The 13,407-nt window shown below is 41.7% G+C and overlaps 1 protein-coding gene across 5 annotated transcripts in view; it reads right to left on the bottom strand.

Annotated features, from left to right (window-relative positions):
- Positions 1-13,407, bottom strand: part of ZDHHC20 (zinc finger DHHC-type palmitoyltransferase 20) — an 88,526-nt gene that overhangs the window by 29,116 nt on the left and 46,003 nt on the right. For all 5 annotated transcript variants that reach the window (XM_001089163.5, XM_015120727.3, XM_015120725.3 and 2 more), the window contains exon 5: positions 968-1,037. In XM_001089163.5, the coding sequence (XP_001089163.3) occupies positions 968-1,037 (70 nt within the window). The remainder of the gene's footprint in view (positions 1-967; positions 1,038-13,407) is intronic.

The following is a 13,407-nucleotide window of genomic DNA, read 5'->3' on the forward strand; positions in this document are numbered from 1 at the left end:
ATGCTTCCACAAAAATGTTCATAGGTAAAAAGTCATGGTTTTTATACTGGGAATTCAGCTGAACATATTCAGCTGCCTTAGACCACATCAAATGATACTGTAATACTTAGATCTGGGCTGGGCACGGTGGCTCATGTGTGTAATTAATTCCAGCACTTTGGAAGGTGGAGGTGGTAGGATCATTTGAGGTCAGGAGTTTAAGACCAGCCTGGCTGACATAGTGAGACCCTTTTCTGAAAAAAACAAAATTCAGATCTTGTGCACAGTACTTGGTGCGTAAGATAGATCCAGCTAACAAATTAGCTGAAGGAGATAAAATGCAATACAGATGGCCCATATCTTATTTTAAACACATGCAGGTCATAAAAACAAAAGTTTAGAAGGAAATAAGCCAAAATATTAACACTGATGGGCTCGGAGATGGTTATTTTTCCACATATTCTATAAAATTTTACCCCATGCATAAGCACTACAGTTTTTTTGTAATAAGGAAAAAAAAACCAAACCCCACATTTGCCTCCCTACTAGAATATGTGTTCTATATTTATATGAAGTTAGACCACAGATCATCTTAAATAATATAATAAAATGAGTAATCTAATACTTAGAAAGTTAAGTAACTGTGTTACTAAAAGTCACGGATTAGATGAGATTCCCAAACTAGTGATCTTTCCCTCAACATATTATCTCCTTGCATATGCACAAAGACTTATATTAAGCACAAGCACAGATGGCATAAAGTTTGAGAAAATTCTATTCATTGGTATAGGAACTGTTATCAAAGATAACTTGTGAGTATATTCCAGCTTTTAGCAATTTTTTGTCTGCCCTGTATGCACAGCAAATAATGGGAGAGGATGAAGTGTTGCTGTCAAGTGTAAAGCATATAAAATGTTCCTTCCCCTTGCACTCTCCCATCACTGATTTCCAGTGCTAGATAGTAAGCATATGTGTGAGTAACACTTACGAGTCACATGCTGAGCAGTGATGTGCCCGATCAGGTTTAATCAGCTGACATTTTTCACAATATCTGATAGCTATATGAAAGAAGTAAAAGGAAGATGTTGAAGGATGTACAAACTTAACTAATGTGACATTAAAACTTGCTTTTTTAAAAAAATAAACAACTCTGGGTAATTGATAACTAATAATTTTAAAACAATACCAAAATGTATTATACTTACCTTCTCAAATCAAAATGTCAAGAGATAAAAGAGAACATCAGAATGTAGTTTGCTCAGCAATTTTTAGATGAAAAGTAGATACAAAGCAAATAAATGACTCATACAAGGTCAAACACCAGGGTGAGTAGCAGAACTAGACCAGAACTCAAGACTTAGTAAGTCCCAAGTCTAGTGTTTTTTTCCATTATACCACAATGCCTATAGCAATATCAAAATTTAGACTCTTAAGGCATCCTATGGGATTGTTTTTGAAATTCTGAAATAGCTTTATTAAGAAAAAAAAAACACACACACCTTTTATCTGCCATCCATACCCCAGATAAACAATAAAATTGGGAATGTATTTTTGAATAAAAACTCTGAAATGTTTTCCACTGGATCCTAATATATACTATTGTTGCTCAACACACATGTTCATTTAAAACGTATGGAACACCTGCTAGATGCCAGATATTGTTCATGCCTTCATGGACCTTTCATTGTACAGGAAGCAATGGGGAGTAATAATAAACAAGTTAACAAAATAAACAATGTATTAGACAGTGATAGTATAGATAGCAAGGAAGGAAACATTGGGGAGTTGTAATTTTAGAAACATATGAGAAAAATGAAATTGAAAGCAGCAAGTTAGTGAGACAAGTCTATCAGGGAGAAAGAGGTTGCCTTTTTTTTTTTTTTTTTTGGGTAGGGGGGGCGGACGGAGTGTTGCTCCACCGCCCAGGCTGGAGTGCAGTTGCACGATCTCGGCTCACCGCAACATCCGCCTCCTGGGTTCAAGCAATTCTCCTGCCTCAGCCTCCCGAGTAGCTGGGACAACAGGTGTGCACCACCATGCCCAGGTAATTTTTGTATTTTTAGTAGAGACGGGGTTTCACCATATTGGTCAGGCTGGTCTCGAACTCCTGACCTCAGGTGATTCACCCACCTCGGCCTCCCAAAGTGCTGGGATTACAGGCCTGAGCCACCGTGCCTGGCGGGAGAATGAGGATTCTAATCAGAGAATGGACCCTGAGGTGTGAGTATGCTTGGCGTGTTCAAGGATTAGTGAAGAAGACTGATGTTCATTACAGCATTGTTTTTACTAAAACACTAGGAATAATTTGAATTATAAAAATAGTTAGCCATCTTATGGTATATCCAGTGAACTACTATGCAGACTTTAACAAAAATTTTCCATACAAAATACATTTATGACTGGGCGCGGTGGCTCACACCTGTAATCCCAGCACTTTGCGGGGCCAAGGAGGGTGGATCACGAGATCAGGAGATCAAGACCAGCCTGGCCAGTATGGTGAAAGCCTATCTCTACTAAAAATACAAAAATTAGCCAGGTGTGGTGGCGCATGCCTTTAGTCCCAGCTACTCCGGAGGCTGAAGGCAGAAGAATCACTTGAACCCAGGAGGCAGCGGTTGCAGTGAGCCAAGATCGTGCTGCTACTGCACTCCAGCCTGGGTGAGAGCGAGACTCCATCTCAAACAAAACAAAACAAAACAAAACATTTATATCTTGTTAAAGAAAAGACAGCAGGCCAAGCATGGTGGCTCATGTCTGTAATCCCAGCACTTTGGGAGGCTGAGGCAGGCAGATCACTTGAGCTTAGAAGTTTGAGACCAGCCTGGCCAACATGGTGAAACGCTGTCTCTACTAAAAATACAAACATTAGCCAGGTGTGGTGGTGCGTGCCTGTAATCTCAGCTACTCGGCTGGCAGAGGCAGGAGAATCACTTGAACCCAGGAGGCGGAGGCGGAGGCTGCAATGAGCCAAGATGGCGCCACTGCACGACAGCCTGGGCAACAGTGAGACCCTGTCTCTAAATAAATAAGAAAAGAAAAAAGAAAAGAAAAGAAGACAAGACAAGACAGCAGGCCCAAAATGGAATCATTCATGCTAAGGCTCCACTTCACCAACCTGAAACCTAAGTTGTTTACTTGTAAGAGCTGAGCTTCTGAGAAATCTGGAGAGAGATGATAGTCAAATCCCATTAAAACAAAATTTTGCTTATGCCCCTACAAGGAAAGCAAGTTGGAAATAACCAATCTGCTTTCTGTTCTTTGTTTCCACTTTCTTCAGCCTTTTTCTAAAGCCGACTTCCCCTGTCCAGCTCATTGGAGCTCTTTTCTATTTTGTAGACTGCATGAGGCCTAGTTCATAAATCATTAATAAAAGGCAATTAGATCTTTCAAACTCAATTTATTGAAATTTTGTTTTCTGACAGTCCTAATATGGAAAAATACAAGGATGTTACATGGAAAAAAGCAATTCAGGGCTGGGCGCGGTGGCTCACGCCTATAATCTGAGCACTCTGGGAGGCCGAGGCGGACGGATCATGAGGTCAGGAGATCGAGACCATCCTGGCTAACACGGTGAAACCCCATCTCTGCTAAAAAAATACAAAAAATTAGCCAGGCGTGGTGGCGGGCGCCTGTAGTCCCAGCTACCTTGGAAGGCTGAGGCAGGAGAATGGCGTGAACCCGGGAGGCGGAGCTTGCAGTGAGCTGAGATTGTGCCAGGGCACTCCGGCCTGGGCAACACGGCAAGACTCCATCTCAGAAAAAAAAAAAGCAACTCATACAATAGTTAGTATATACAGAGAGTTCCCATCTCCAAAGGGAAAAGAATATACATTTTCATGTTATAACTATATACCCTATCCCAATAAAATGCATACATTTTTCAGACGTCAATTAATACATATAACAGGGAGACAGAGTATATTTTGAAGCAATGTTAGAAGCAATAGCTCATAGAAAGCTGTATCCAGGTAACCAAATTTGTATTAGTTAATATTTAGCTATTGATTGTCAACTGCATATAGTTCTACAATACTCTGTTACATATAAAACATTTCTGCTAGGATACACAAGAAAAGGTGATAGCATCTGATGAGTCGTGTCACGGATGACGTGTGTAGACTCAGTCTTTTTTTGGTGCCCCTAAAATTTTTTTTTAAATAATGGGCATGTATTACTTGTATAATGTAAATAAGAATTTCCTTAGAACAAAGGGAATTTACACAAATATCTACTTATTAAATGTTTTTTTTTTTTTTTTTTTTTTTGAGACAGAGTCTTGCTTAGTCGCCCAGGCTGGAGTGCAGTGGCGTGATCTCGGCTCACTGCAAGCTCCGCCTCCCGGGTTCACGCCATTCTCCTGCCTCAGCCTCCCGAGTAGCTGGGACTACAGGCGCCCGCCGCCTCGCCCGGCTAATTTTTTGCATTTTTAGTAGAGACGGGGTTTCACAGTGTTAGCCAGGATGGTCTCGATCTCCTGACCTTGTGATCCGCCCGCCTCGGCCTCCCAAAGTGCTGGGATTACAGGCGTGAGCCACCGCGCCCGGCCATTAAATGTTTTTTAACAAAAATAATTTTCATGTATTTAAGCCTTTAAAATAAAATATTCATTTAATATTATACAGAGGCAATAAAATACATAATTTAATCGACTTTTCAAATTCATTTAAAAATAGAGAGCTACTGTTTTAGAAAGCTCAGCTATTTGTTTTCCCTCTAGCACATTAGGGAAAAAGACACAAGTCACAAGATACCGCATCACATAAGAAAAAGCCAAGTTCCATCTCGCTCACCTGTCTGGACCAACAGGGAGGAAAAGCCTGTTTGCTGCTGCTGCTGGCATCTGGGCCGTGGATTCTGGGTGTGTTGAAATTACAATATGAGTTCTCAGGGTGCCTTTAGTGCACCTGTTTTCTGATTGATGAGAAATGTGTAGGAGGTACTTAGCCACTAGACTGAAAATCTTCCTTTGCCACTACTGGGAGCATATTCTTTGACATTCTCTAAGAAGGAAATCTGTACCCCTTCTCCTCCACTATCGCTTAAAATTATTTAGTCCATTTTAGTATTTGTCTAATGATGGAAAAACGTGGAGACCTATTCAACGGTAAATGAAAACCTTGTATAAAAAGATAAATGCTACAAATTTTAAAAGCAGAATCCCTCGTCGCTCTATCGGAAGAGCTAAGGTAAGTTCCTGTGTCCATAACGCTTGGGTGCACCAGCAGGATCTGAACTCAGAACATGCAAATGCAAAAAGCCCTTTCCGTCAAAACGTGTGAAATGGACTCTGTGAGGCAGTGAAAACATCCCATCTAAAATGGAACAAAACCACTGAGGACCGAGTGGTGAAGACTGTGTATTCTGATTACTGCAGAATGAGGGAAAGGAAATTAAATTAGATCTTAACTGAAAGCCCAACACTTGTCCAGTTATTTCCCCCTGGCAGCTAAAAATCCCTGCTTCCATGTATCAAATCCTCCTGGCTTCCCTCGGCTACACCAACTTGCAGCATCTAAGCAACCTGCTTGGCTGGTGGGGCCCTTCTGACTTTTGGGCCCTGGGACATGTTCTCTTTTTCAAATACTGTTTTAATACTCATTTCCCGATCACTCCCGGACTTGATTCTTCTTATACTACTCCTGCACATCTAATTGACCCTAGTTAAGCATTTCAACTGGGTTTCTGTTATTTGTGCTTTTCTATTTTTTTTTATTATTATACTTTATGTTCTGAAATAGATGTGTAGAACATGCAGGTTTGTTACACAGGTATACATGTGCCATGGTGGTTTGCTGCACCTATCAACCCATCATCTACATTAGGTATTTCTCCCAATGCTCTCCCTCCTCTTCCCCTCCACCCTGCGACAGACCCCACTGTGTGATGTTCCCCTCCCTGTGCCCATATGATCTCATTGTTCAACTCCCACTTATAAATGAGAACATGCGGTGTTTGGTTTTCTGCTCCTGTGTTAGTTTGCCGAAAATGATGGGTTCCAGCTTCATCCACGTCCCTGCAAAGGACATGAATTCATTCTTTTTTATGGCTGCATAGTATTCCACGGTGTATATGTGCCACATTTTCTTTATCCAGCCTATCATTGATGGGCATTTGGGTTGGTTCCAAGTCTTTGCTATTGTGAACAGAGCTGCAATAAACATACATGTCCATGTGTCTTTATAGAATGATTTATAATCCTTTGGATATATACCCAGTAATGGGATTGCTGGGTCAAATGGTATTTCTGGTTCTAGATCCCTGAGGAATTGCTGCACTGTCTTCCACAACCGTTGAGCTAATTTACACTCCCACCAACAGTGTAAAAGTGTTCCTATTTCTCTGTCGCCCAGGCTGGAGTGCAGTGGCACGATCTTGGCTCACTGCAACCTCCGTCTCCCGGGTTCAAGCAATTCTCCTGCCTCAGCCTCTTGAGTAGCTGGGATTACAGGCGCCCACCACCAGGTCCAGCTAATTTTTTTTTTTTTTTTTTTTTTTTTAGTAGAGACGGGGTTTCACCATGCTGGTCAGGCTGCTCTCGAACTCCTGACCTCGTGATCCACCTGCCTCAGCTTCCCAAAGTGCTGGGATTATAGGTATGAGCCACCACACCTGGTTTGTTTCCTGACTTTTTAATAATCACCATTCTAACTGGCGTGAGATGGTATCTCATTGTGGTTTTGATTCGCATCTCTCTAATGACCAGTGATGATGAGCTTTTTAAAATATGTTTGTTGGCTGCATAAATGTCTTCTTTTGAAAAGTGTCTGTTCATATCCTTCGCCCACATTTTGATGAGGTTGTTTTTTTCTTGGAAATGTAAGTTCCTTATAGATTATGGAGAGTAGCCCTTTGTCAGAGGGATAGATTGCAAAAATTTTCTCCCATTCTGTAGGTTGCCTGTTCACTCTAACGATGATAGCTTCTTTTGCTGTGCAGAAGCTCTTTAGTTTAATTAGATGCCAATTGTCAATTTCGGCTTTTGTTGCAATCGCTTTTGGTGTTTTAGTCATTAAGTCTTTGCCCATGCATATATCCTGAATAGTGTTGCCTGGATTTTCTTCTAGGGTTTGTATGGTTTTAGGTCTTACATTTAAATCTTTAATCCATCTTGAGTTAATTTTTGTATAAGGTGTAAGGAAGGGATCCAGTTTCAGTTTTCTGCATGTGGCTAGCCAGTTTTCCCAACACAATTTATTAAATAGGGAATCCTTTCCCCATTGTTTGCTTTTGTCAGGTTTGTCGAAGATCAGATGGTTGTAGATGTGTGGTGTTATTTCTGAGGCCTCTGTTCTGTTCCATTGATCTATATATCTGTTTTGGCACAAGTATCACGCTGTTTTCGTTACTGTAGCCTTCTAGTATAGTTTGAAGTCAGGTAACGTGATGCCTCCATCTTTGTTCTTTTTGCTTAGGATTGTCTTGGCTATACAGGCTCTTTTTTTGGTTCCATATGAAATTTAAAGTAGTTTTTTCTAATTCTGTGAAGAAAGTCAATGGTAGCTTGATGGGAACAGCACTGAATCTATAAGTTACTTTGGCAGTACGGCCATTTTCACGATATTGATTCTTCCTAACCATGAGCATGGAACGTTCCTCCATTTGTTTGTGTCCTCTTTTATTTCCTTGAGCAGTGGTTTGTAGTTCTCTTTGAAGAGCTCCTTCACATCCTTTGTAAGCTGTATTCCTGGGTATTTTATTATCTTTGTAGCAATTGTGAATGGAAGTTCACTCATGATTTGGCTCTCTGTCTATTATTGCTGTACAGGAATGCTTGTAATTTTTGCACATCGGTTTTGTATCCTGAGACTTTGCTGAAGTTGCTTATCAGCTTAAGGAGTTTTGGGGCTGGGATGATGGGATTTTCAAAATATAAAATCATGTCATCTGCACAGATAATTTGACTTCCTCTCTTCCTATTTGAATACCCTTTATTTCTTTCTCTTGCCTTACTGCCCTGGCCAGAACTTCCAATACTATGTTGAATAGGAGTGGTGAGAGAGGGCATCCTTGTCTTGTGCTGGTTTTCAAAGGGAATGCTTCCAGCTTCTGCCCATTCAGTATGATACTGGCTGTGGGTTTGTCATAAATAGCTCTTATTATTTTGAGATGCGTTCCATCAATACCTAGTTTATTGAGTGTTTTTAGCATGAAGGGGTGTTGAATTTTATTGAAGGCCTTTTCTGCATCTATTGAGATAATTATGTGGTTTTTGTCATCGGTTCTATGTGATGGATTACATTTATTGATTTGTGTATGTTGAACCAGCCTTGCATCCCAGGGATGAAGCCCACTTGATCACAGTGGATAAGCTTTTTAATGTGCTGCTGGATTCAGTTTACCAGTATTTTATAGAGGATTTTCACATTGATGTTCATCAGGGATATTGGCCTGAAATTTTCTTTTTTTGCCACATCTCTGCCAGGTTTTGGTATCATGATGATGTTGGCCTCATAAAATGAGTTAGGGAGGAGTCCCCCCTTTTCTATTGTTTGGAATAGTTTCAGAAGGAACGGTACCAGCTCCTCTTTGTACCTCTGGTAGAATTTGGCTGTGAATCCATCTGGTCCTGGGCTTTTTTTGGTTGATAGGCTATTAATTACTGCCTCAATTTCAGAACTTGTTATCGGTCAATTCAGGGATTCGACTTCTTCCTGGTTTAGTTTTGGGAGGGTGTATGTGTCCAGGAATTTATCCATTTCTTCTAGATTTTCTAGTTTATCTGTGTAGAGGTGTTTATTGACCTCATTGATCTAATGGTATTCTCTGATGGTAGTCTGTATTTCTGTGGGATCAGTGGTGAATCCCTTTTATCATTTTTTTATTGTGTCTATTTGATTCTTCTTTTTTATTCTTTATTAGTCTGGCTAGTGGTCTATTTTGTTAATCTTTTAAAAAAAAAAAAAAAAAAAAAAAAAAAAAAAAACCAGCTCCTGGATTCACAGATTTTTTGAAGGGTTTTTTGTTTCTCTATCTCCTTCAGTTCTGCTCTTAGTTATTTCTTGTCTTTTGCTGGCTTTTGAATTTGTTTGCTCTTCCTTCTCTAGTTCTTTTAATTGTGGTATTAGGGTGTCAATTTTAGATCTTTCCCACTTTCTCCTGTGGGCATTTAGTAATATAAATTTCCCTCTAAACACTGCTTGAGCTGTGTCCCAGAGATTCTGGTACATTGTGTCTTCGTTCTCATTGGTTTCAAAGAACTTATTTATTTATGCCTTTTGTTATTTAACCAGTAGTCATTCAGGAGCAGGTTGTTCAGTTTCCATGCAGTTGTGTGGTTTTCAGTGAGTTTCTTAATCCTAGTTCCAATTTGATTGCACTGTGGTCTGAGAGACTGTTTGTTACGATTTATGTTCTTTTGCATTTGCTGAGGAGTGTTTTACTTCCAATTATGTGGTCAATTTTAGAATAAGTGCTATGTGGTGCTGAAAGGAATGTAGATTCTGTTGATTTGGGGTGGAGAGTTCTGTAGATGTCTATTAGGTCTCCTTGGTCCAGAGCTGTGTTCAAGTCCTGAACATCCTTGTTATTTTTCTGTCTCATTGATCTAATATTGACAGTGGGGTGTTAAAGTCTCCCATTATTATTGTGCGGGAGTCTACGTTTCTTTGTAGAAGAACTTGCTTTATGAATACTGGGTGTATATATAGTTAAGATAGTTAGCTCTTCTTGTTGCATTGATCGCTTTACCATTATGTAATGCCCTTCTTTGTCTTTTTTGATCTTTGTTGGTTTAAAGTGTTTTATCAGAGACTAGGATTGCAACTCATGCTTTTTTAGTTTCCATTTGCTTGGTAAATCTTCCTTCATCCCTTTATTTTGAGTCTGTGTGTGTCTTTGCACGTGAGATGGGTCTCCTGAATACAGCACACTGATGGGTTTTGACTCTTTGTCCAATTTGCCAGTCTGTGTCTTTTAATTGAGGCATTTAGCCTATTTACATTTAAGGTTAATATTGTTATGTGTGAATCTGATCCTGTCATTATAATGCTAGCTGGTTATTTTGCCCATTAGCTGTTGCAGTTTCTTTGTAGTGTCGATGGTCTTTACATTTTGGTACATTTTTGCAGTGGCGGATACCAGTTTTTCCTTTCCATATGTAGTGCTTCCTTCAGGAGCTCTTGTAAGACAGGTCTGGTGGTGACAAAATCCCTCAGCATTTGCTTGTCTGTAAAGGGTTTTATTTCTCCTTCACTTATGAAGCTTAGTTTGGCTGGATATGAAATTCTGGGTTGAAAATTCTTTGCTTTAAGAATGTTGAATATTGGCCCCCACTCTCTTCTGGCTGGCAGGGTTTCTGCAGAGAGATCTGTTGTTAATCTGATGGGCTTCCCTTTGTGGGTAACCCAACCTTTCTCTCTGGCTGCCCTTACCATTTTTTCCTTCATTTCAACCTTGGGGAATCTGATGATTATGTATCTTGGAGTTGCTCTTCTTGAGGAGTATCTTTGTGGTGTTCTCTGTATTTCCTGAATTTGAATGTTGGCCTGTTTTGCTAGGTTGGGGAAGTTCTCCTGGATAATATCCTGAAGTGTGTTTCCCAACTTAGTTCCATTCTCCCTGTCACTTTCAGGTACACCAATCAAACATAGGTTTGGACTTTTCACATAGTCCCATATTTCTTGGAGGCTTTGTTCATTCCTTTTCATTCTTTTTTCTCTAATCTTGTCTTCATGCTTTATTTCATTAAGTTGATCTTCAATCACTGATATCCTTTCTTCTGCTTGATCGATCCAGCTATTGATACTTGTGTATGCTTCACAAAGTTCTCATGCTGTATTTTTCAGCTCCATCAGGTCAAATGTTCTTCTCTAAACTGGTTATTCTAGTTAGCAGTTCCTGTATGCTTATATCAAGGTTCTTAGCTTCCTTGCATTTGGTTAGAACATGCTCCTTTAGCTCAGCGGAATTTATTATCCACCTTCTGAAGCCTACTACTGTCAATTTGTCAAACTCATTCTCGGTCCAGTTTTGTTCCCTTTCTGGCGAGGAGTTGTGACCCTTTGGAGGAGGAGAGGCATTCTATTCTGGTTTTGGAATTTTCAGCCTTTTTGCGCTGGTTTTTCCTCATCTTCGGGGATTTATCTACCTTTGGTCTTTCATGTTGGTGACTTTCGGATGGGGTTTTTTTGTGGTCATCCTTTTTGTTGATGTTGATGCTACTGCTTTCTGTTTGTTAGTGTTCCTTCTAACAGTCAGGCCCCTCTTCTGTAGGTCTCCTGGAGTTTGCTGGAAGTCTACTCCAGACTCTGTTTGCCTGGGTATTACCAGTGGAGGCTGCAGAGCAGCAAAGACTGCTGCCTGCTCCTTCCTCTGGAAGCTTCCTCCCAGGGGGCACCCGCTGGATGTCAGCTGCAGCTCTCCTGTATGAGGTGTCTCCCAGTCAGGAGGCATGGGGGTCAGCGACCCACTTGAGGCAGTTTGTCCCTTAGCAGAGCTCGAGCGCTGTGCTGGGAGATCAGCTGCTCTCTTCAGAGCAGCAGACAGGAAGGTGTAAGTCTGCTGAAGCTGCGCCCACACCCTCCTCTTCCCCCAGGTGCTCTGTCCCAGGGAGATGGGAGTTTTATCTACAAGCCCCTGAGTGGGGCTGCTGCCTTTCTTTCGGAGATGCCCTGCCCAGAGAGGAGAAATCAAAAGAGGCAGTCTGGCTACAGCGCCTTTGCAGAGCTGTGGTGGGCTCTGCCCAGCTGGAACTTCCTGGCAGCTTTGTTTACACTGTGAGGGGGAAAATCTGCCTACTCAAGCCTCAGTAATGGCAGAAGCCCCTCCTCCCACCAAGCTCCAGCGTCCCAGGTCAACTTCAGACTGCTGTGCTGGCAGCGAGAATTTCAAGCCAGTGGATCTTAGCTTGTTAGGGTTTGTGGAGGTGGCATCTGCTGAGCAATACCACTTGGCTCCCTGGCTTCAGCCCCCTTTCCAGGAGAATGAACGGCTCTGTCTTGCTCCATGCCAAGTGCCACTGGGGTATGAAAAACACTCCTGTAGCTAGCTCAGTGTCTGCCCAAATGACCACCCAGTTTTGTGCTTGAAACGCAGAGCCCTGGTGGTGGAGGCACCCAAGGGAATCTCCTGGTCTGTGGGTTGCGAAGACCGTGGGAAAAGCATAGTATCTGGGCCGAATAGCACCATCCCTCACAGCACAGTCCCTCATAGCTTCCCTCAGCTAGGGGAGGGAGTTCCCTGAACCCTTGTGCTTCCTGGGTAAGGCGACGCCCCACCCTGCTTCTGCTCGCCGTCTGTGGGCTTCACCCACTGTCTAGCCAGTCCCAGTGAGATGAACCAGGTACCTCAGTTGGAAATGCAGAAATCACCTGCCTTCTGTGTTGGTCTCACTGGGAGCTGCAGACCAGAGCTGTTCCTATTTGGCCATCTTGCCCTGATTGACCGAGTAGGTTATGTTTTATTGATCTTCTATAACACCTTGCCTGGGTTAGACACTAGGGAGGTAAAACCATGTAATGTTGAAAAAGTAGAGCTATAAAGGACCTTAGAGATTTCCTAGTTCAATCTCTCCATTTTACAGATCAAAGACACCCAAAGGTTAGACAGTCATCTGTCGAAGGTTGAATGGCTAAGCAAGTGGTAACATCAGGAATGAGTATCTTCTTTTCTCTTTCCCCTGCCCTTCTCCACTCAACATTCTGACATTGCAAAGGCTGTGAAGTTACCTAGGCTCTGAGATGGGATTAAACCAAACACACCTTGTAGGAAAAGGAGGCTTCATGACTGAGCAGACTGAACTCAAAAGTAGCAATCAAAGGAACCCTGAGTTTCTAGGGTGGCTAGAAGAATGATGGTGCCAAGGATAGAAATAGAGCTGAGTCTGGGTAAGAGTAGTGTTTTTCACTGACAAATATTTAGAGTTTCTATCAGGTGACAAACACTGCTAGATGCAGGGAATATAAAAGTGAACGAGGCAGACTTTTGGCTCCTCCCCCAAGATTTTAGGTTTTAAATGATGAATCCAGTATTGTAGGAGCTTAAAGCTTTGGATAAGAGGCCATTCAAGTACAGCTATCCTTTGGAAGCTGCAAATACACAAGGGGAGCTCTAGTGAGAGCGAGAAATGCTGAATTGAAGGGCACCTGCCAAGGTGAAATGATGAAGGCTTGATGGTGATGACGGCAGAGGCAGAGGTCTGCAGCTCCCTCTTCTGACATAACAGGAAGGGCACTGCATCCCAGGGTGCAGCTAGATCGCAGACCACTCTGTAGACGTGCAATCCCTGTATGCAGCTGCAAATCTACCCCTGTGCCTGGCACACAAGAAAGCGTTTGGAATGTAGGTGAGTGCTAGTATGTTAATATCCTTGAATCTGCTGTAATTTCTATTAAGAAGGTAACTAATTCCTGAAAACTATTAAAGAAAACAAATTATGCAGCACAATAAGCAAATGATCACAATATTGTGGTATTAGAATTCCAAGGCTAA

This window comes from Macaca mulatta, chromosome 17 (assembly GCF_049350105.2).
Source record: "Macaca mulatta isolate MMU2019108-1 chromosome 17, T2T-MMU8v2.0, whole genome shotgun sequence".
In the NCBI taxonomy this organism is placed as follows: domain Eukaryota; kingdom Metazoa; phylum Chordata; class Mammalia; order Primates; family Cercopithecidae; genus Macaca; species Macaca mulatta.